Source organism: Mirounga angustirostris, unplaced genomic scaffold (assembly GCF_029215605.1).
Source record: "Mirounga angustirostris isolate CCGP_5_RB_7025 unplaced genomic scaffold, mMirAng1.0.hap1 SCAF_15, whole genome shotgun sequence".
In the NCBI taxonomy this organism is placed as follows: Eukaryota; Metazoa; Chordata; class Mammalia; order Carnivora; family Phocidae; genus Mirounga; species Mirounga angustirostris.
Genome location: NW_026991723.1, coordinates 84,285,211 through 84,310,282, shown reverse-complemented (window position 1 = coordinate 84,310,282; position 25,072 = coordinate 84,285,211). Strand labels below are relative to the sequence as shown.

At 39.7% G+C, this 25,072-nt stretch overlaps 1 protein-coding gene across 11 annotated transcripts in view; it reads left to right on the top strand.

Moving 5' to 3' along the window:
* The window catches only part of MAPKAP1 (MAPK associated protein 1), a 244,863-nt gene that overhangs the window by 120,301 nt on the left and 99,490 nt on the right, over window positions 1–25,072 (top strand). For all 11 annotated transcript variants that reach the window (XM_064579504.1, XM_064579505.1, XM_064579506.1 and 8 more), the window contains one exon: window positions 13,157–13,333. In XM_064579504.1, the coding sequence (XP_064435574.1) occupies window positions 13,157–13,333 (177 nt within the window). The remainder of the gene's footprint in view (window positions 1–13,156; window positions 13,334–25,072) is intronic.

The window sequence follows — 25,072 nt, the reverse complement described above, 5'->3', positions numbered from 1 at the left end:
GAAAATCTTTGGAACCAAGAGCTAGATGAGGAGTTCTTATACATGACACTGAAAGCGGGATCCATAATAGAAAATAAAAGGATCAGTTGGACTTCATCAAAATTAAAAACTTTTCCTTTACAAAAGATCTTTATTTCCTTTCCATTCCAGAAGCTGTCAGGCAGCCATTCTACCTTCTCCTTTCCCATGGTCCATAGTCTTCAGCTTCACTTGGCCAAGGGAGATGGAGGGTGGGTGTGAGGTGGGGAGATGGGCCTGTTGCAAAGAGTCAAAACAGTAGAATTTAAGGCAAAAGCACATCAGTAGCATATTTTGGTATACTACATAATGAAAAAAGGGACAGCCCACCAAGATAATAATTATAGTCCCAAAATATTTTAAGGGAATTGAAAAGCAGCATTGACTGATCCATAGTCATAATGGGAAATTTTGATGCAATCCTATCAAAAACTGAAAGATAAAGCAGATGAAAAAGTAGTAAGGACAAGGAGGATTCAAATCACTTAATTAGCAATTCTGAACCCCCAAAACAGAGATTGTCTCTTGTAGTAGTTTGTAAGCTTCTGAAATTGAGTACATCTTATTAAGATTTATATTCCTGAGATATCTAGCACATTCACATTTTTTAGTAGTTGCTTTTAAGTGTATTTTGAATTACAAAATTACATTGAATCTGAATAAACCATTGGTCCTTTGAAATTTTTTATAATTCTTATGTGACAGTGATTTCTCAGTTTTGTTTGGTATGAGACAATCTCTAAAATAAATACCTGGGATCTCTTCCTGTCAGGCAGTACAGTGCAAGGTATTTTCTTCCTAGCTTATTTGTACTTAAGTGTTGGAATAGATCCTTATTTGGTCTTTTCCAGTGGGTTAGCCCTGTGAAGAGCTCTTCATTCACAGGGGGCCAAATTGCTAGATGCATAGTTTCAGTATGGTTGTTAAGAAAACCATTTATTTAGGAATATTGTTCTCCTGTCTCTGCGCCTTGAAAACCGTCAGTGGTAGTAGGCTTTGGCCCAGAGAAGGAATGGAGAATTTGGCTAGAATTTTTGGCTTCCTTTGCTTTTATACCTGTTACTCTTGAGCAAGATGGAATGTGGTACTTAAGCTAATTACCTGCTTATTTTGATAAAGCGATTTTAGGAAAAACATTTGCAAGAAACAAACTGAAATCATTTCAATCTCTAGGTAGTTGAATTTTTTAATTTAGGTTTTGTTATGTAGATTCATGTTCATTGAATTTTCATCAGAAAATGTGGCCTATAAAATTTCTGCTTAGAGATTCACTTATATTTTGGGGGCTTACTACACAATGAATTTTTATAAATATTTTGTGGATTCTGGAAAAATATTTATAAGTTATAGAATTAAGTATATTCTTGTTAAAGCAATATCTTTAAGTACTATTCTTATATTTTTGACTATTTGGTCTATGGATGATTAAGAGAAATGGATTAATGTTTCCATTTTCTTGTTTGTTTCTGTCAGTTTCTCCTGAGATTTCAACAGTTTCCACTTTACATAAATCAGCACACAAAAATGTTCATGCATTTCATATCTTACTGTGAATTGTACTTTTTTCAATATAAAACAGTCCTGTTTTTTTTATGTAGTGTCCTGCCTTTTTCTTTGCTTTATTTCAGTAATATGAGCTTTTTTGCCCCCTGTTCTTTGCATTTGTCTGATCTGTCTTTGTGTTCAGCCTATTACCTTTGCCTTTTTGTTTTAAATATGTTTAACAGTTTTGTGAGGTTTTTTTTTTTTTTTTTTGGACCCTGTCTAAACCACTCTCTTTTTTTTTTTAAGATCTTATTTTTAAGTAATGTCTACGTCTACACCCAACGTGGGGCTTGAACTCACAACCCCAAGATCAAGAGTCTCATGCTTCACTGACTCAGCCAGCCAGGCACCTAGATCTAAATCACTGTCTTTTTATAGGGAAGTTTATCTTACTAACATTTATCTTCACCATTGATGTGTTAGTTTCATGTTAGTCAGCCAACTTGTTTTAAGTTTTGTGTTTTATGGTTTTTTGTTGCCTTTTTCTGTTTTGATTTATTTAAAATTCTGAAGTCAGTTACCTATAAGATTTTTAAAACATTTTTTTAATAGGCTTTATTTTTAAGGTAGTTTTAGGTTTACAGAAAAACTGCACAGAAAGTTCAGAGTTGCCACACATCTCCTTCCTGACACTTGTTTTCCTCTATTATTAACACCTTGTGTTAGTGTGGTACATTTGTTACAATTGATGAACCAATACTGATACATTATTATTAACTAAAATCAATAGTTTACATTAGGGTACACTGTATTGTACAGTTCTTTTTTTCTTATGTTTATTTATTCTTTTAGTAATCCCCAGTGTGGAGCTCAAACTCACGACCCTGAGATCAAGAGTCACATGCTCTTCCGACTGAGCCAGCCAGGCGCCCCTGTATTGTACAGTTCTAGTGATTGCTTCATAGAGAATTGTTCCACCAGCCTAAAAATGCCCTGTGCCCCACTCTTTCATCCCTCCCGCCTCACCTTTAGCAACCACTTATCTTTTTACTGTCTCCATAGTTTTGCATTTTCTAGAATGTCAGCTAGTTGAATATATGTAGCCTTTTCAGACTGTCATCTTTCACTTAGCAACATATATTTAAGCTTCCTTCATGTCTTTTTGTGGCTTGATAGTTCATTTCTTTATGTAGCTGAATAATATTCCATGGCATGAATGTACCACAGTTATTTTTCCATTCACCTATTGAAGGACAGCTTGGTTGCTTCCAATTTTTGGCAATTATTAGTTATAAATTATTATTTATTAGGTATAAACATTTATGGCAGGTTTTCATGTAGACATAGGTTTTCAATTCATTTTGCAAGTAACTAGGAGTGCAGTTTGCTGGATTGTATGATAAGCCTTTGTTTAGCTTTCTAAGAAACTGCCAAAATGTCTTCCACGATAGTTATACCATTTGGCATTTCCATCATCAATGCATGAGAGTTCCTTTTGATGTAAATCCTTTCCAGCATTTGGTTTGTGTTTTGGATTTTAGCTATTTTTTTTTTAAAGATTTTATTTATTTATTTGACAGAGAGAGACAGCAAGAGAGGGAACACAAGCAGGGGGAGTGGGAGAGGGAGAAGCAGGCTTCCCGCTGAGCAGGGAGCCCGATGCGGGGCTCGATCCCAGGACCCCGGGATCATGACCTGAGCCAAAGGCAGACGCTTAAGGACTGAGCCACCCAGGCGCCCTGGATTTTAGCTATTTTAATTGGTGTGCAGTGGTATCTCATTTTTTTTTTTAAAGATTTTATTTATTTATTTGACAGGGAGAGAGAGAGCACAAGCAGGGGGAGCGGCAGGCAGAGGGAGAGAGAGAAGCAGGCTCCCTGAGGAGAAGGGAGCCTGATGCGGGGCTCAATCCCAGGACCCTGGGAACATGACCTGAGCCGAAGGCAGCCGCTTAACCAGTTGAGCCACCCAGGCGCCCCTCATTTTTGTTTTAATGAAGTGATACTGAGCATCTTTTTATATGCTTATTTGTCACCTATCTGTATTCTTTGGTGAGCTGTCTGTTCAGGTCTTTGGCCAATTTTTTAATCAGGTTTTTTCTTACTGATTTTTAAGAGTTCTTTGTATACCTACCAGATATGTTTTGTAAAGATTTTCTCCCCATCTATGGCTTATCTTTTCATTTTCTTAACAGCATCAACTCCAACTTACCAATTTTTTCTTTCATAGATTGTATTTTGGTGTTGTACTAAAAAATCATCACCAAACCCAAGGTTACCTAAATTTTATTGTATGTTATCTTCTAGAAGTTTTATATATTTTTTTATGCTTCACAGTTAGGTCTGTGATCCATTTTGAGTTAATTTTTGTTAAAGGTGTAAGGTCTATGTCTAGATTTAATTTTTTTTTTTAACATGTGAATACCCACTTGAAAAGATTATCCTTTCTCCATTCTTTTTGCTGCTTTGCTCCCGAAGCCTTTGCTCCTTTGTCAAATATCAGTTGACAATATTTGTGTGGATCTATTTTTGACATATAAAAAATTTTAAACATTCCTTTTTAATTTATATTTCATCATATTCAAGAGTGAAACAATATCTTTTGAGTAACACCCATTTGTGAAAGGAAGAAAAATAGAATTCAGTGAGGTTTTATCCTGTCAAGAACTTGAGGTGGGAGGTATACACTGCTCTTTACAGGCAATCACATTTACTCTACTGCATAGATAACTTAAGGGATTTTTCAAGGGTAATTTCGACTAGTCCAAGTTTTTGTGTAGACTTTAGTCATAATATATGACTCTGTTGTACACTAAAATGGCTATTCTTTGCCTTCTTCTTTTCAGTTGTCCCTAAAACATTCAACGTATTTCACTGGCCTCTTACTATTGTTCTTTATTAGGCTACTGACGAGTGAGCTACTAAAAGCCTGAAGAGTTTTGCTGTAGTCTAGAAAGCTGTATGTCCCTGCTGAGCAGGGAACCTGACTTGGGGCTCGATCCCAGGACCCTGAGATCATGACCTCAGCTGAAGTCAGACACTTAACTGAGCCACCCAGTTGCCCCTACAATTTGAAATTTTCTGATAACAACATTTTTTTTAAATTTTTTAAATTTATTTATTTGACAGAGAGAGAGATAGCGAGAGAGGGAACACAAGCCGGGGGAGTGGTAGAGGGAGAAGCAGGCTTCCCGTGGAGCAGGGAGCCCGATGCGGGCCTCGATCCCAGGACCCCGGGATCATGACCTGAGCCACAGGCAGACGCCCAACGACTGAGCCACCCAGGCGCCCTCTGATAACAACATTTTTAAAAGTTCCCAGAAGATGGGTGCCTGGGTGGCTCAGTTGGTTAAGCGACTGCCTTCGGCTCAGGTCATGATCCTGGAGTCCCGGGATTGAGTCCCGCGTCGGGCTCCCTGCTCAGCAGGGAGTCTGCTTCTCCCCCTCCCGCTCCCCCCTCTTGTGCTCTTTCTCTCTCTCACTCTCTCTCTCAAATAAATAAATAAAATCTTTAAAAGTTCCCAGAAGATGGGTGAAATTTATTTCCCTAATATTATAATTTAAATAATTTTTATAATTTTCATGGGTTATATTTGATTTAACCCATTGTGTCTAAAATAATACTATCTCAACATGTAATTGATAAAATTAGTGAAACTTTTAATGTTCTTTTTTTGTCATAAGTTTTAAAAATTCAGTGTTTATTTGCTATATATAGCACATACCAATTTAGACTAGCCACATTTCAGGTGCTTGATAGCTACATGTTGGAAAGTTCAGCTGTAGAGTATACCAAGACATGCTGTAGCTGTGCAGTGGAGTTCACTGGATTTGCTTCATTCTGACATAACCCACAGCTTCTTAGAGCCCTTGGGAAACTTGGTTTTTGGAGATCATTCAAGGTTCATTGTCGCACTTTCTTTGTTTTAATAATTTTTCTCTTTTTTAAAAAAGATTTTATTTATTTGAGAGAAAGCACAATGGGGGGGTGGGGGGAGAGGGAGAGGGAGAAGCAGACTCCCTGCTGAGCTGGGAGCCCAACGTGGGGCTCGATCCGAGGACCCCGAGATCATGATCTGAGTCAAAGTCAGACGCTTAACTGACTGAGCCACCCAGGTGCCCCATATTTTAATAATTTTTCGTAGAAGCTTTCTAAAATGTGTTAATATTTTCCCCTGCCTTCTTAGAGTATAGCATAGTGGTTAAGAGTGTGGGGTCCAAAGCCATAGTCTGGGTTTGAATTCTGGTATTAACACTTACCATTGGTGTGATCTTGGATGAATTACTTCAATACCAAATACTCTAGTTATCTCCTGTGTAAAATGAGGGTAACAGGGTAGTTATGAAAATAAAATGAAAAAAATACATGACACGTGCTCAGTAAGTGTTTATTTCTGTTGCCATTAAATACCGTAACTACAGCCAGCTACCATTACAACCAGGACTGGTAGTAGTTCAGCAACAGAAGTATAATTTAGCCCTTTCTTAATGATTCAAAGAATGGTACTGTGCTTACGATACACTGGTCCACTTGTGGGCTTTTGTAAATATTTAAGAATATTTTACCTTATATTATGTTTTCTGACAACTTTGCAATCTGAAGTCTTTATACTTCCCCATTCTCGCTGTCTACACGACCACCTCTGTCTGCTCTCCTCCCATTTCTGGGTGGCTGCTTCTAATTTATTTTCCTTAGGGTCATCATTACGAACCACTTGCCTAGATAATACGGCCTGAGAGGCCCTTCCCACTCTGACCCGCAGCTGTGCTCCCATGCGTCCGCTCTTTAACACATCTCACTCTTTAACCGGCAGCTTCTTGACGCTGATACCATGTCTGCCTTTGCTGTTTCCTCAGTCGGAAATGCCCTTCACACTCTTCTCTTGATACCCAGCTTAATCGTGAAGGCTTCAGTTCTTTGTTATTCCTTCATTCAGCAAAAATTTATGGAGTTCCAGGCCTTAGGTATTGAGGATGAAACGGAGAACAAGAGAAATGTGATCACTGCACTCAAAAAATTTACAGTTTGCTGGGGAAGAAGAAATTATCAAGTGTAAGAGCACTTTGTAACTGGCTCATTTCACTTATCATTTGTATTCATTCGTGCATTCAATAAATATTTATTGAGTGTTTGTTATATACCACGCATTTTGCTGGGTATACAATGGTGAGTGGAGCCAAACATGGTCTTTTTTCCGTGAATTCCACAATCTCGTGAGAGAAATGGGCAAATAATTCAAATAATTAAACCAAATAATTAAGCCAAATAATGTTTGCATAAAAACGGAGCTAAGTAATGTAAAGGAAAGGAATGCCATTTATGAGAGCCTAGCCTTGCGAGTGAGGGAGAAATTCCCTGAGAAAATGATACCAGAGTATTTGGCAGGGGGAGGTTCCTGGCAGATGGAACCGCACGACAGTGACGCTGTGGCAGGAGGAGGCATGTAGTGGTCAGGGAACTAATGAAGACCAGTATGGCTGGAACACAAAGTAGGGAAGAGAAGATAGAGTGGGATGAGATTAAGGTGGGCAGGGCCACAGTGGAGATTAAGAGAAGAGGACAGATTCTGGAAGTATTTAAGGGGTAAAATTCATAGGACTTAGGGATCAATTAGATATGAGAAGTGTGGGAGAGGAGAGGTACCAAAGACTGCTTCTCCCTCTGCTCCCTTCTTGTGCTTGCTCTCTCTCTCTCTCTCTGACAAATAAATAAAATCTTAAAATAAAATAAAATAAAATCTCCAGAGTTGCTCTAATGAGTATGTTTAATGACAGAGTGACAGAGTGTGTATGTGTGTCATCTCCATCTCTCTGTCCTCCAGAAGGATCTCTTTTTGGCAACAGGTCCATTTTGCCCGCATTCATTGTTCTAACTTCCAATCTTCTCACAAACATAATTGTCCCTGGAAGGGACTTCTTTTTCCATGCCAACCCACTTCTAAAATTAAACCTCTTTCTTCTTCTTTTTTTTTTAAGGTTTTATTTATTTATTTGACAAAGAGAGAGACAGCGAGAGAGGGAACACAAGCAGGGGGAGTGGGAGAGGGAGAAGCAGGCTTCCCATGGAGCAGGGAGCCCGATGCGGGGCTCAATCCCAGGACGCCGGGATCATGACCTGAGTTGAAGGGAGACGCTTAATGACTGAGCCACCCAGGCGCCCCTGAATTAAACCTCTTTCTGTGGATCCTATTATGCTGTACTTATTTCCATTAGTCTTCCCCCCCCACCCCCGGCTCAGGAACAACTCTTTTTTTTTTTTTAATTTTTAATTCCAGCATAATTAATATACAATGTTATATTAACTCAAAGAAAATGAAAACACGAATTCAAAAAGATGTATGTACCCCTGTGTTTTTATTGCAACATTATTTACAATAACCAAGATACAGAAGCAACCCAAGTATCCTTCAATAGATAAATGGATAAAGAAGATGTGATGTGATGTGTGTGTGTGTGTGTTTACACTGTATATACAACTATATCTCTGTACACAAACAATGAAAAATTATTCAGCCATAAAAAGGAATGAAATCTCACCAGTTGCAACAACATGGATGGATCTAGAGGATATAACTAAGTGAAGTAAGTCAAAGAAAGACAAATACCTTAAGATCTCACTCATACCTGGAATTTAAGAAACGAAACAAATGAACAAAGAATAAAAAAGACAAAAAAAAACAAACTCTTAAATATAGAGAATGAACTGGCAGTCGTTTATTAGTCTTTTATCATTCCTCAGTCTCTCTGATAGTGACTCACAAACAGAACTTTTAGTGTTCTCTATTTCATGCTATCCACCATGCTTCTGTTAGTTAATTCTGCTTCTGTGTAATGAGAAGCATAGAAGTGGTAGAAGAAATTTTGACAAAATGAGAATCCTTTTTCATGCCAGGTACTGTGCAATTAAATCATTTAATCCTTATAAGACCCTTATACAGTAGATATGTATGGTTATTTTCTCCATAATTCCAAGACTTGATAGACAAAAATGACCACTTAGGAATCAGGGGATGTGGATGAGGCAGGCAATGCAGAGAGTCTCTAGGACAGGTGATTCTACAGTGGGGTGAGAGATTTCCCAACCTTCCTTGTACTGTTCTGTATTTCTAAATTGTTCCGTGTTTCTAATAAGCTTGCTTTACCCTTATCAAAAAATAAGTTAAATATTTTATAAAGGAAAAGGAAAGTTATACCTAGTCATTATGGGACATCTGGAAGGTACAGGAAAAAAGTGCTCATTGCTTAAATGTAAACACAACCTTTGTAAACTTTTTGGTACCTTTCCTTCTAGTTGTTTTATATGCATATAATTAAACATTTTTGCATAGTTGTAATAATTTCTCAGTGTTTTTTTCTCCGTAAAAAATGAGGTGTGTGGTGCCTGGGTGGTTCAGTCAGTTAAGCATCCAACTCTTGATTTCAGCTCAGGTCATGATCTCAGGGTTGTTAAGATCAAGCCCCATGTTGGGGTCTGCACTAGGCATGGATTCTGCTTAAGATTCTCTTTCTCTCTCCCCCCCCCACCCCTCCCCCCCTTAAAGAAAGAAAGAAAAATAAGTGAGATGCCAGTACTCATATCTTGATGAACCATAAAAATGCCTCTTTCATCCTCCCCTCTTCCTGGACCTTTTTCTCCTTTTGTCTTGAATTACAATCTCTGACACATGTGCATTGCCTAGAAAGCCCCATTTGGTTAACAGATATCAGTGTGACAAGCAAGAAAAAGAAAAAGAAAAGCTTATTACTTCTCCTCTTCTCATTAGCACACGTATCATTAATAATACCCTTTATGTTTTTTTCATGGGTAGAGTGATTCAGTCTACACATTCATATATTCATTCATTCAACAAATATTTGTTAAGTACCTTCTAAATGCCAGCCATTTTACTCTTCAGTGAGGATGCAGAGACAATAGAAGAATCCTTGCTTTTTAGGAGAACATAGAACCATAAATAAGAAAAACATGTGATAAGTATACGTGGAAATATTAATCAAGTCCTGAAAGACCACAGAGGAGAATCACTTGGAGTCTCTCTCCTAGAGATCCAAATGATTCTCCTAGAGAAATCAAGGAAAGCTTTTTACAGATAAGAAAATGGAGGAGCTCAGAGAGATTTAGTCACACAGCTGGTTAGTGGTCAAATTAGCTTTAAAACCAGATCTGACTGCAAAACCGCTCTTTATTCTACCAAACCAGGTCACAAGGAGGAAGCACCCCTGTTTTCATTGTTTTATAAGTTCCAGATGTCTGTATTTGGGGTATTCTTGAGTCATGGACCACAGCTTCCTCCTTTTTCTCTCCCTATTTCAAAATGCCACCAGTTTCTGGTTTGATCAAAGAGTAACAGAATGGAAGTAAGGAGACCTGAGTTCTCTAGAACGAGCTTTGCCACTGTTTTAACTGGGTCGTCGTGGGCATCTTATTCCTCATTTCTAGGCATCTCTTCCCCATCTGTAAAGGTGAGGAGGTTGAAATAAATCTTTCTAAGCTTCTAATTTTTTGTAGGTAGTATGTCATGGTTTCCTCCTTCTTTTCAAAGTATGTGGCATTTCCTTAGGAGCAAGGGTTCCCAAGGGCCTTGGCAAGTCTAGACACACCATGGAATTGGCAGAGGGATAGGTGGGGGTCAAGGGTGAGGGCTCTTAACTGCCTGGGTTTGAATCTCAGGTGTGTCACTTACATGCTATTTAATCTTGAGCAAACCACTTAACTTCATTGAGCCTCACTTTTCTAATTTGTAAAACAGAAATAATAACAAATAACTCACAGAGTTGGTGTGAAGACTCATTGAGCTTATATATATCCATCCACACTATTTTGCACGGTGTCTGGCACATAGCACTCAATGTAGCTAATGATACTAATGGCTATTGTACTAGTACTAATTTGGAGTCCTGAAGAGGTTTTAGAAGTCAAAATACCATAGGGCACCTGGGTGGCTCAGTCGTTAAGCGTCTGCCTTCGGCTCAGGTCATGATCCCAGAGCCCTGGGATCGAGCCCCGCATCGGGCTCCCTGCTCCGAGGGAAGCCTGCTTCTCCCTCTCCCACTCCCCCTGCTTGTGTTCCTGCTCGTGCTCTCTCTCTGTGTCAAATAAATAAATAAAATCTTTTAAAAAAGATGTATTGTTTAAAAAAAAAGAAGTCAAAATACCATAGTAGCTTTTTTTATTAATGATTCCTTTATAAAGGCACAAAGGAACCAATATGTCCATGCATTGAATATGGAATTTTAGTCATTTTCCCCTCAGATGTTCTATTAAGGGGTCAAAAGGGTTGGAGTACTGTTTGCTGCTAAATTTTACTCATGACCCAGAAAAGACTTCCATTAATCTTGTATAATATAGGGGGAATCATTCATTCTTTTCTTTGCTGTGTTTCCAGTGCTCAGAGCAGGCTACAGCACAGGGTAGTGCTTTGCAAATGTTTTTTGAGTGAATAACTAATTTCACACTTTGTTTTTAAAAACTGAGGAGAATAGTAGCACTTGGCAGCGAATCTTTTGGCCCTTGGATCTTAGCCTGTGACAGTTGTTGAGTTTGTTTTGAAGGGGATATGGGGGCATCCCATGACAATCAAAGCAGAATTCTTCTGATACCAATGTTTGGCTTTCTGCTTTGATCAATAGGCTTATTATTTGCCCTTGAAACCTCTGTGGTGCTGGGGAATCACAGACATTCCTCAGGATGATTTACACGGCAGTAAATAATCTGTGCTGTCCGTTGCTTGCTTCATCAGTGTCTGCCCTGTTCGTAAAACCCTGGAGGCTCAGTGGCCCCAAGGCTGGAACACTGCCGATATGTTAACTCCAGAATATGTCACTTAGCTTCATTGTTGTTTTGTTGCTGTAATATGCATCCACAACGCATCTTTAAGGATTGAGGTAACTGTAGAAGTTATTTTCCATCTGACTTAATTATAGTTACCATACCATTTATTTTTTTACCTCTGTTACATGGTAGGCTCTGCATATATCTTCTTCTCTAATCTTCATAACTACCTCTGAGTTAGATGATTGTACCCTTTTTATAGAAGTGGAAACTCAAACTCAAGGAGGTGAAGTTTATTTTCTGAAATCGCATGGTGCATGAGTACTGGAGCTTAGGTTTTAACTCAGGTCTTTCTGGACGCAAAGCTCTTAGCTGCCATACCATGACATTTTCTTTATCTAAAGGACTTTCTTCTGCTGCTGTAAGTGTTTGGTGTTTAAGTTAGCAACCTCTGCAAAGATCCGTAAGTTTCCCATATCATTCAGAGATGAATTTTAAATTTCTTAACAGCGTTGCAAATACATGAAATTTATAGTGACAAACATAGCCAGATTACTTTCTTGTTAACCATCCATTTAGCAAATTTATAGTTCCCATTAATTTTAATCTGTCCTTATTACCTGTTTTATATAATAAATATCTCTTAGTCATGACAGACTGAGTATAGATCACCTGAAGTAGGCTCTCTCTCAATAAGCAGAGTTGCAGCTAAAGATTTGTGAATTAATTGGGAAAATTGCAAATCAGGTAGTCAGTGAAATAATTCATTGTCACATCCAATCAATAAACTTTGTAAATCAACTCATTTAATTCAAAAAATGATCTATATAGATCAAACAACCAATTAAACAATTAGCATACACTTTGTAATTAATTAATTTAAGCATCAATCATATAATTAAAACTCCAAATTTAAGCTGCACAATTTAGAACCCTACTGCCTTGTGAACTGTTAGGTTCATGTCTGTGAATGCTAGCAGATTAGCAGTTTCACAATGCATCTTTGGAGCAGGGTATCTTAAAGTGTTTTTAATTGATTTTTAAGTTTTAAGTTGTCTTTATGATGGTATAGTTTCCTACCCCTTTTCAGCAAATTGGCTTTTTACTTCCCCCAAAGAAAGAGAATGAAGTGTGTGTTGGCTCTAAGATGGAATCTGGGAGTACAGACTGGACGTTCCGGGGGTGTGAGGAAAGTCCAGAAGTAGTTGAGAGGGCCAGTTATCCGCATCAGGATAACTCAGGTAATTTGCTTTTACTCTGTTAAGTATCCTTGGTGTTTGGAATCAGATCTTGCCACGTGAGTCTGATACTCTTCAGAGAAAGGAGAACTGTATGGATTGTCTTTGTTACCTTGAGTACTTCTCCTAACCTACAATAGGTATTTTCTTAATCCTGACCGTAAATCAGAGGCCTCTGATTCCTCCCCTGCACCAATAATTTTTTCTCCTTTATATTTTGTTTGTGTCTCTTTTATGATATTTATTTTATGTATACTTATATTTAGCTAACTAAAAAGTAATACTTACTTTTTCCCCTTGCTATACTGTAAGCTTCCTTGAGGGATAATACTAAATATCATCTTTGATTTAAGGGGTTAAGTTCTGCATCTTATCTATAACAGATGCTCAGTAAATATTTGTTGAAAGAATAGAGTACTGGAAAGGCCCTCATTTCACATTGTTGTTCTCCCCCTTTGTATTGCCATGTTTTCTCTTTATCAAATGAAGTAGGATTTGGGGGAAATCTAACTGTATCACCAGGCTTTCAGGTAAAAAAAAAAAACAAAACAGCAGTGTCCCAGTTTGCTTGCTGTATACCATAGCCTCTAGTCTCCTTATCCCTCCTTCATCTTGGTATTCACTCACCTTTTTGGTTTTCTTTTTAGTGACAATGTCAGTGCCTACTGCCTGCATATTGCTGAGGATGATGGGGAGGTTGACACAGACTTCCCCCCACTGGATTCCAACGAGCCCATTCATAAGTTCGGCTTCAGTACCTTGGCCCTGGTTGAAAAGTATTCATCTCCTGGTCTGACATCCAAAGAGTCACTCTTTGTTCGAATGTGAGTATTGACCTTTTACAGATCTCAGTATCTCATCTCTGCCTTCTAGGATTTTGGACTTGTTTTTGGTTTTGCTCATCATATGAATGATACTGGGTATCTGGATGTCCATCTGTAGTGACTTCTTCCAGGGAGATGTTGGGGACACCATTTGCATTATATTTCATGCTTCTGCACCTAGATTAAATGCAGACTGCTTTGCAGTAACAAATTGGATTAGGTAGATCTCTGAACATAATATCTGTGAACCAGGCCTTTGGACATGCTGGGTGGGGTACTTTGGAGCCTCTGAAGCAAAAATTCTGGGTTTCCCTCTTTCTCTTCATGGACTCCAAAGTATATGAAAATGTGCATTGCAGCCACTTTTGTCTTGTGACTTAAAATACTTTTCTTCTCCAACTTTGTTCAAATCGAATTTCATTTTTCCTCTCAGTTGCCTTCCTTTAGACTGATAAGGGATAAATTTTCCTGTGCTTTTGGCAGTCTGGTAAAACCTATAAATTATAAGCCCATTCCAGAAAAAAAGTGTTTGTAAATGCAGAAAATAAAATCCACAAGAATATAAAAGAATTCCATTATATTTAAATACTTCAGAAATTATTAAACAAATTTGTGGTATAGTAATATGTATGGCTTTTTTTTTTTTTTTTTAAGATTTTATTTATTTATTTGAGAGAGAGAATGAGAGACAGAGAGCATGAGGGGGGAGGGTCAGAGGGAGAAGCAGACTCCCCGCCGAGCAGAGAGCCCGATACGGGACTCGATCCCGAGACTCCAGGATCATGACCTGAGCCGAAGGCAGTCGCTTAACCAACTGAGCCACCCAGGCGCCCCAGTATGTATGGCTTTTTAAATACCAAGATCTAGCAGCAGGTCTAACTCCTGAAGTCTCTCGCTTCACTTCAAAGTAGTGATGAGTATAAATGATATTTGAGAAGTCTACAACAACTGTAATGTGCTGTATCATCTGTTTTTTCTGTTCATGACAGAGTTACCAGTACTACTAATACTACTGTGATTTGTTGACTACATTTATAGTTCAAGGAAATGCTAAATATCAGAAGTTAATGAAAATAAAAATATAATTTTTGTTTATTCAAGTCTCTAGAGTGAGTTTTACCCAGAGGTCCCAGTTGTTAGAGGAAAGCCTGTGGCGTTTTCTAAGCACAGCTTAAGCTTTGCTAACCTGTACTGAGACTGGCCCTCTCCTGGACCCTCTCCTGGGAACAATAGTGATCCTTTTGGCACCCCCTGCTGTTAGTAACCAGCAAATTCACTATCCACAGGAAGGATTGCTTTAGAGGACTTTTCCCTTGTCTCTTTAAAACATATTGCCTTTAGGGGTGCCTGGGTGGCTCAGTTGTTGAGCATCTGCCTTCAGGCTCAGGTCATGATCCCGGCGTCTTGGGATCGAGCCCTGCATCGGGCTCCCTGCTCCGAGGGAAGCCTGCTTCTCCCTCTCCCACTCCCCCTGCTTGTGTTCCCTCTCTCACTGTGTCTCTCTCTGTCAAATAAATAATAAAAATCTTTAAAAATATATATATATAATAAAACATATTGCCTTTGTTTCAGATTTTTACTGAAAATAGGATTATGCCACCTATGATATAGGAGTATTTTGTGTCTTTCTACCCTTGAACAAAGAAAGAATACCTGAATACTGGGGGGAAGGGGGAGCTGGGGGCAATGACTCCAAGTTTTTGTACTTACTGTTTCATCCCTACTATGAAGTCTTCTTTGGTATATGTAACAGTAAATATTTTCCCTCTTTTTATGTTTTGGAGGGGCTAAAACAACGACACTGAAGAATACTGAAAGTAATTGAAAACTTATGCAATGTTTCCTCCTTCCTAATAAAACTATTTTCATTTTTGTATCATTTCCATATATATATATTACAGTTCCCATTCTAGTGTAAATATTGTGTTATTTTTACTTAAAATTACAAATATTTGATCTGTTCTTAGTTCCTATAATCTACATTTATAATGTGCCAAGAATCTAGACCAACCCTGTGCTCATGGGGCTTACTATCTAGTAGGGAGACGGTTTGTCACATCATTAAAATGTGATGAGCAGTACAACAGAAAAAGGTCCAGGCTGCATTGGAAGCCTACCATGGGATGTTTAGATTGTTTTCTTGCTTTGGTTAATAAGTGATTCTATAATAATAGTCCTTATCCATATCCCTTTTATTTCTTCTGAATAACTTCCTTTGGACAATTTCCTTTGGGTAGTAGTATTGGTCAGAGTAGAACCATCTTTAGACTTTCACTTTGTATTGACATGTAGCCTTCTGAAAGATGTTCCAATTTACAATGCTACCAATAGAATTCATAAAAGTATCTTTTCAAAGTCTTACCGTCACAAAGTATCATTAGGACTTTTTTTCTTTTTATTTTAAAAGATGTATACAGGGGTATTTCAGTAGTCTCCACTTGCATTTTTGTTTGTTTATAAATGATTAAGAGAGTTTTCATTAGTGCATAATTTTTACTACATAAATATTAACATATGACCATCACATTCTTTTGAACTAAATGTCCTTTTTAAAGCAAGAGCTTTTAAATCATTGGTTTTCAACAGAATGGGGCTAGCGGTAGGCAGGACTTAACCTTCCTGGGAGAAGCCTCTAAAGTCTATACAGGGTCTCCATATGAACCCCAACTTTTGGAGAATGAGAGGAGAGAGAGGAGGAAAGGCAGAGAGTAACAACAACTGCTTTGAACTGAATACTCTTTTTTTTTTTTAAAAGATTTTATTTATTTATTTGACAGAATGAGAGAGAGAGCACATGAGAGGGGGGAGGGTCAGAGGGAGAAGCAGACTCCCTGCCGAGCAGGGAGCCTGATGCGGGACTCGATCCAGGGACTCCAGGATCATGACCTGAGCCGAAGGCAGTCGCTTAACCAACTGAGCCACCCAGGCGCCCGAACTGAATACTCTTATTTTTTCCTGTATTACTCCCATCCCTGCACTTCCACTCCCAAACACACACACCCCAGTCAATCCTTTTTCTATTTTAAAGTTCAACAGAGGTTATTCAACATGTCTGGAGTGTTTCTGAGAACACAAGGTAAAGTAAAATCTTTATGTGTGAGCGTTTAGGAAAAAAAAAATGTCAATAAATTTTCTGTTTCTTCTTTGTCCCAGTTGTCTGATGAAATAGTACAGATTACTGACCATTTGCCCCATGTGTATTTTCTTGCTTCAGCAACCTTCCGTTCACCTTGCTGGTCTATATTCTAAGTTAGAAAAGCCTCTCCTGCAAATGCAGGACAGAGCAGACCTTCAGGAGTCACCAGGGATGTGTCCAAAGTTTCAGAGTGAAGTTCCAGCAAAATAAGTAAAGCTGTTGGTCCTTTTCTTCATTAATCCCTTTCTTCCTTGCATCTCTCTCCCAGAGGAGGATGGGCAGGGGGTGTCTGGGAAGACACTGAACTGAACCAGGAAGAGGGAGCTAGGTTTTGACAGTAAGCAGTGAATTAGTATTTACTAATTGAAAGTTGTGTATATGTTATTCCATTTAATCTGAAAATAGCCTGGTTTTTATTATGACCATTTTAGAGACATGAAAACTGAGGCTGACAAGTATTGCTCTCAGGCCTGGATTTGCCCCCATGCCTGACTGCAAAGTCCATGCTCTTTGCAACACCCTGCTGAGGGTTGGGACGGTGGTGGGGAATCTGCTGGTGGTCTCATCATTCAATTAAATCCCACTGTCTTAAGGCCATCATTCAACTACTATATGTTACAGTGTAGTAAGAGCATGGGGGCCTCTGGAGCCAGAATGCTTGAGTGCCATTCCTGACCTTACCCTTACTCGTGTGTGTGTGTAATCTTGGATGAATTGCTTAACTTTTTTTGTGGCCCAGTCAAATGAGGATAATAATAATACCTACCTTATAGAGCCATGATGAGGATTCAATGAGTTGATCTATGTAAAGCATTTAGAACAGTGCCTGGCTTAGGTAAGCATTGTCTTGAGTGTTTATTGCAGTTATTGTGGTTACGACTAGAAACCCTTTGAGGGCAAGAACTGGATCATTTATGCCCCACAATACCCAGCATAGCTCCATTACTGTGGTAGGTACACCACAAATATTTCTTGAATGAACTGAATAGAACTCTTTGCTGCTTCTGCATTTTTCTTCTTCCCTTCCTTTCTGTTTTCTAGCAGAGAGGGGCAGAGTGTGGGTAGACATTGCTCCACTGGACTGAAAAGTTACTGGGACAACTTCTGCTGAGGTAGGGGTAGGGGTAGGGGTAGACATTGGCAGGACATTGGAGATCTGTAGACTTCAAATCAGCCCTCTTACGGGCAGACATCCTTTAAGAGATAGTAGCAAGACTATAGACTCCTTGAAGAGAGGGTGCACATGGTCTTATTTATCTCTATATCCTTGGCAGCCAGCAGGGCTTTGTAGAGAAGGAATGGATGCATCTTCAGGTGTCTTTGGGCTGCATTGGAGGGCCCCTGACCAAACTTCCTGTCCTACTTCACTTTCTGAGCCCACCTAGCTCCTTGTTCCTGCTTTTTGAATACCATGAAGCCCCCAGCTTGCCTTCTGGCTTTCCGTGGCCCTCACACCACCCACCTCACCCCTCACACCTCCCATATACCATCTTTCCCCACTCCAAGCGAGGCTGCACAGACTTTGAGCTTCGGCTAACCTGGGTTCAAGTTTCAGTTTCACTAGCGACTTGCTACATGACCATAGTCTCAGCTGCTATATCTGTAAAATGAGGGGAATAATAACTACCTCATGGAATTGTCGTGAGGAATGTTCTTAAATGTAAGTAATGTACAGACCTCTTTTACAGGAAAATTAATTCTCCTGAAGCCTCAATGTTTACCCAGATTTGTTTTATTATAAAGTTACTTAAATACACTTAAAAATTCTAGCTATAAATTCCATGTCTTTATGCAATCCAAACAAAATTACAAATTAAATACAAATACAACTATAACATTAATAAAATACAAATTAACAACCTAAACGCAACAGATGATGTTTTGCTGAGATTAAAGTCACTGATGTTGAATTTAATGGGTGTTAAATGTTTTACTTGTCAACTTGAGTTTTTTGATTTTCATATGAAACATTGACTACCATATTAATATTTGTCCTTTTAAACAGTGAGTATATTTTTAACTACTAGTCCATTATTTTAATGAGCCAGTTGATTTATAGTGCATCCTTCCCTCCCAATTTTAAATGTGCTTTACTGGAAAAGTAACATTTCTGCAACGATAACCGATTTATGTCAGTTTGCCCAGGACTTTCCCTGTTTTGAAATTCAAAGGCCTATACCCAGGAGTATCCCCCTCAGCCCCTGGTGAACCAGGATAATTGGTCACCCTACCTTCTGCTGTTGTCAGTTGGTCTGTACATAGGTGGGCTCTCTGCCTGATCGATAGCTGCGCATAGTGTGACTGGGGCACTCAGAGCATGAATTCTTCAGAGTTCAGCAAACAAGAGTTCCACAGAGAGAGCCTTGTGCCCACTTCTCCCCTCACTTTTCTCTATTCAACGAACTGTTTTTGCATGTGACTTGCAGTGATGTCATTTGGCTTTTACTGAATCTGTTAGTGATGTTAAATAACTCTAGCTGCTGGAACACAAAACCCCCAAATCTCACCAGCTTATCCAGCAAGTTGGCAGACTTCTTCTATAAAGGGCCAAGTAGTAAATATTTTAGGCTTGTGGGCCACACATCTCTGGAACTCAACTCTGCCGTAGTAGCAAGAAAGTAGCCATAGACAGCAACACATCAGTGAACGGGCACGGGGTAGATTTGTTGACCCTGGCTTATTCTGGTAAGTTTATTTCTTGTTTAGATCCATCTAATGAGGGCCCGGTTGCTCTCCTGGGTATTTCTCCTCTACGCAGTGATTCAGGGCTCCTCCAGCTGGGTAGAGAATGGGGAATGTGGAAGTCTAGGAGTGGCCTACATCTCTATGTATCAATCTGTTGCTTATATAAGTTATTATGTATATATAAACTGTATATAATTTTGTTTTTCTAAATATACATCATATGTTTATGATACGTGTGTGTGTGTGTTTTCATGATTTTCATTAAACTAAAAGCAAAACTTTTAAATTCTAAAACTTAGCCTGTGAATTCACCTGTTGATCATGGGGGCTGTTGAACCTAAGGTAGGGAATGCTGTTATGAAGATGTTAGCTCAGACCCTGGTATGTAGGCAGTGTTACATAGTTGCTATTTTTGTTATTTCTGTGAGAGATTTATTGGTCTGAATAATTCACATTAAGGTGTGTATGGGGTTTAACTTTTCTTTGGGTTATTTATTACATAATGAACACATGTCCATCCCAGAAAAATTAGAAAATAGAGCTATGTTTCTTCTTACAATAGAAAATTTAAGCTTTCACTTTGTTCCATCATTCAAGGTAGTGACTTTTTAAGTTATAGAATTATGTATGTTTAAAAAGAGGAAGGGCCGCCTGGGTGTGGCTCAGTCCGTTGAGCATCCAACTCTTGATTTTGGCTGAGGTCATGATCTCGGGGTCGTGTGAGATCGAGCCCCTTCTCAGGCTACGTGCTAGGTGTGGAGCCTGCTTAGGATTCTCTTTCTCCCTCTCTCTCTTCCTCTGCCCCTCCACCTCCCCCACCCCCCGCTCTCATGTGCATGGGTGCTCTCTCTCTGTGAAAAAAAAAAAAAATTTAAAAAGAGGAGCTAGTTAACTTAAATGAGTCCCCAATTGGGGAAGTGTTCTTTGGAGAAGAATGTGAAGCTGGGTGACTTCTGATGTTCTTACTGAGTCGGTGGGACCAGCCTTCTCTTCCCAGGCCCTTGGTCCCAGGTAACTCCCAGACACAGAGTTGTTTGGGGAGGGAGAATGGATTACGCTAACAACTTGCAAATTAGGAGCTTGCTAAGGGAAACTCTCTCCTTTAACAGACAGGCAAGTGGATTTCTAAGATACCCATTGTTCGTGATTGATTTTGGACAGATCCAATGTATATAGAAACAGGAGTCTCTAACTTGCTGACTGCTAGCTGCTCTGAGCCTAAGCATTGAAGTTGTTTGGGTATTAGGAGTGTGGAAGGGGAGAAGTAGGAGGAAGGCAGAAGTATGGGGGAGTCTGGTTGGCTCCCAGAACTAAATAGCTGGATCTCAGCTGGTTCCCAATATCTAAACAAGTGCTCCTTGCTAGCAGTGACCAAGCCAAGGCGTGCTGGGCCTTTAGACGTGGTAGGACAAGGGAGGATGAGATCTTGGAGTGCACAGGGGACGAGCCTGCTCTGTCCCTCTTCTCCGATTCCCCAGGACAGGGCCAATTCAGTTAGAACTTGTGGAACTGAATTGAGTATACAAATGGCACCGACAGCAGCAACTGTGATGGTGTCATTAGATGTGTTGCCATTAACATTTCACACCGAGATCCTACTCTGGAGTCCGGAAGAAGGGCTTTAGAAAGAGAAGAAAAGCCCAAACCAGTAAAAGGGATGGAATCCCCCTAAATCAGAAGTCAGTAAGAACAGTTAAACCGCCCTCCTATACATGTGTTTTGCTTAAAATGTTTGTTATATCAGGTAGACATGGGGAAGGAATGTTTCTAACCAATAGCTACAGAGCAGAGCAAATAGAATCCAGCTAGGATTTTGCTGTTTGGGAAGGGGACCACTGGGTAGTCGGTAGAGGGTCTTCCACTAGTAGCCGGGCTGCCTTGGGCATTGTGGCCCAAAGAGTTCCCAGAGACTGCTGTGGCTTCTCGTGGCTCTGTATAAAGGGAAAGGTTAGCTGCTGCTTTTTTTTTTTTTTTTAAGATTTTATTTATTTATTTGAGAGAGAGAGAATGAGAGAGCACATGAGAGGGGGGAGGGTCAGAGGGAGAAGCACGCTCCCTGCCGAGCAGGGAGCCCGATGTGGGACTCGGTCCAGGGACTCCAGGATCATGACCTGAGCCGAAGGCAGTCGCTTAAACAACTGAGCCACCCAGGCGCCCAAGGTTAGCTGCTTCTTAAGAGGTGTGCAGATTCATTGCTCTTGGCTGTATGAGGGCTTTTCAAAAGGGTTGGTAGTTTTAGTATACCCTCTTGATAAGATCTCCAGAGTACACCCCGGGTGACCAGACCTTTTTGAAAGGATATCATCAGTTTGAAGCCTCTCCTACTCTTATGTGATACTGCTTTGTGGTCTGGAGAGGAGGGGAAAAAAAAGAAATGAGCATTTTTGCACACTCACTCGGTTTGGTGCCCCTAGTAGCCATTATCTCATTTATTCCTTATAACAAACTCATTTTTATAATATATGAGCTGAGGATCGGAGACAGGTAGTTACTTGCTCAAGGCCATACAGTTTGGTAAAGGGCAGAGCTAAAACAGGATAAGGAAAAAAAAAAAAAGATGCCTATATTCTTTGTAACCAGGCCTGACGATATGGGTATAAATTATCTTATTTATTGTTTGCTCGAGTCATAGAAGACCAACTGTGTGTTGTTTCTTTTCATTCTGTTGTATTAGCAAACATTTTCATTGTCCAGATTGTCCTCATGTACAGAAATGTAACATATGCAGCCTGTTTAATTTTGTATTTGTAAATCTGACTTGATTTCCTTTTTGGCAACAGCTACTGTCTAGAGAAAAGAGAAAATTTTTCTTTGTGTCTGTTTAAAGTGACAGAAATATTGGAGCAAGTAATAAAGATGGAAAGCATTAATTACATACTTCTAAGAATTTAAAGGTCAGACAAGCTAAATATGTATGTTTTGCTCACTGGAATGTCTGTTGAAATTGTGCCAGGATACGCTTTGTTCCTACAATAAAAGCACACATTTTAGATAGCCATCAACTTACTTTGGTATCCAAAAATTATACCAGATTGTTGCTTTAGTTGCTGTATATCTTAAAAGTTTAGGGCTCATTTTTCTGACATTAATGTGATTTGTTTCATGATCTACCCCCTTTGGCCATGTTTAGTTACTATGTCTCGTTTTGATTTCCTCTGTTCTCCCCTCAGCTTATGTTGGAGTCTGTCAGCTGCTGCTATGTACATGTCAGGCTAGTGGCTTGTAATGTTTATTAATACAATGTCAGTCTTGCTGTTGAAAAAACTGTGATGCTTCTCAGAAGGTTGCAATAGAACGAAGCGTTTGATTTCCAGATCCTGTCTGCACTGCATGGTGAATACATTCTCAGATGTTATGCAGTTCACTGACCTGACAGTTATGGAACCCCGCCTGGGACCCCATTTCAGCAGGACATATTTGAACAGAAACAGTTTGCAAAACTTTACACACTTAAACTCCTGCCAAGGCAAACTGTTAGCCACTTGAGTTTGTTATAAATACCCAGTGGCAGTGGTTGGAAGTAGCCCACGGTGTGTTTTATATTCTGAACTGAATGTGAATGTCTTTGCGGTTATATAGAGTAGTAAATAATTGAGTTTGATTAGGGAGAGGGACCTCATTATCCCCCACCTGTGCCCAGCTGGAAGGGGAGGGTCGAAATGAAGCCATTAGCTGTCTCTCTTACTGGCATCTCAAAGAGCTCAAATACATCTGTGTCTTATTTTCTTTTCTGGCACAATCAGTCGAGCAAGCTAAGCAGGCATGACCGGATTTGGCAAGTCCCAAGGACTCTGGCAAAGATACACAAGGAGAAGGCGGAGGGCAGTCATTTTGGCTTCTCACTGCCCATTAGTCTAGCGAGTTATGTTTTTGGAAAATGTCTGTTTTGAAAAAGAGTACTTTGTCCAATGTCAAACATCACATACTCACACGATATGCTTTGATCTTTAAAAAAAATTTTTTGTCAGTGCAAGGGGAAACAAAATGTGGCATTCACACTAGTGTAAACTCTCTTTATGGATAAAGTAATACCCGAAGGACTTGCTTTAAAGCAGGCATGCTGCAGTTATTACAAGGCTTTCTCTTGCTCATATATTTTCATTTTCTACTTTAAAGTGCTAGAGAATGAACATGCATGGAATTGGGACCAGTACAGGCTGGGAACTGGAGGAGTGTGTCTTCATCCCTGTTATGACCTGGTCAGAAGTGGAGAATCGAGTGCTACTCTTGGCAGCCTTTTCCCACTTCCACAAACTGAGACTGTGGCTCAAGAAACCATGACATTCTCCAAGGGCTTTTAAAAAGGGATCTCGTGGGGCACCTGGGTGGCTCAGTCAGTTAAGCATCTGCCTTCAGCTCAGGTCATGATCCTGGGGTCCTGGGATCGAGCCCCGCATCGGGCTCCCTGCTCCGCCGGGAGCCTGCCTCTCCCTCTCCCTCTGCCTGCTGCTCCCCCTGCTTGTGCTCTCTCTCTCTGTCACATAAATAAATAAAATCTTTAAAAGGGGGCGGATCTTGTAGTTCATATGGTTAGTCTAAGAGTTGGGGCATTTATAATCAAACTGAATGTTACAGTGGAAATTGAGCCTTTGCCACAGATTGGTCAGTAGTTCCTATCCAGAGGATGTGCTCTCTAGAAGTCTCTAACCTTGCTCAACCTCAATTTCCTCCATTATAAAATGGGACTGATAATAGCACCTACCTTTTCTGGGAGGATTAAGTGCTCAATAATGTTGAGTTGTCATCATATCTTTTATCACTTCCTTGTATGTAGAAAAGCCATGGTTATTATATTAAGCATTTATTATATAACAGGTATTATATTAACTACAAGTATTTAGTCGTCACAATAATCTTCTACTGTAAGAATTATCCCCATTTGTAGATGAGGAAACTGGCAGCTAGAGAGAGAGAGATTGTATCATTTATCCCAGGAAGGTAGAGCTGGGACTCCAAAGCAGGTTCTACTCTAGAGCTTGCTGTGCTTTGCTGCCATCTGGTCACCGCCATCTTTCTTAGCATGATATAGAGCTAAATGATCACTGTGTTTTGAGACATCTCCATTAAGAAGCTCTCTGATCCCCTTACCCTTCCCCGGCTTGGCTAAGTGCCTCTGTGTTTGGTAGGACTCAGAGCTGGCTTCCATCTTTGTACTTACCGCATAGCACTATAATTCTTTGTTTGCTTCTTTGTCTTTCTCTCCCGCTGGACTGTGCTTCTTGGTTTAGGGACCATATTGTTGATTTCTGAATTCAAAATTGAGATCTTTAATAGATCTTTAATAGAGTGACTTCAGATAAATTCCCTAATGCCTCCAGCCTCAGATTCTGTAAAATGGATATTTTTAGCACCTGTTTTAGGATTGAATGAGTTAATACAGATTTTAAAAGCTTAACATAGCACCTGGCACATAGTAAATGTTCAGTAGATAGTAGTTGCTATTATTACTGTTGTAATTGTTGAATAATAACTTGTACTGTGCAGCTCAGAAAGCTCTTAATAAGTCTCATTGAATTTCTCTGCACCACTACCATGATTTTTGACTTCCCTCATCCCCATCCAAAGCCAGTGAGTTAAGCTGAGGTGCAGTATACCCACTTCTCTGGCTTACTCTCTCAAAAATGAAAGCCTTGAAAATGGAGCCCTGAGTGCTCTTCTATGAGCTTCAGAGGAGGCTTGATGCCTTGGCCAGAAGTTGCTTGCTTGTAGTGTCCCTGACTGTTGCTACCATGTCCAGCGGATTGCACATTTTAATGGCGCTGTGTTACCAATTATAAGCAATGGCTGGGATACATTCCCCCAACTAAGCAATGTCTGCTCACGGGGTAGGGGAGAGGGGGTGAATGGGGCCTCTTCTTTTGGAGTGATGACTTAGGACAAGGGGAACACAAGAGCACTAACATTTCTAAGCTCCTTTT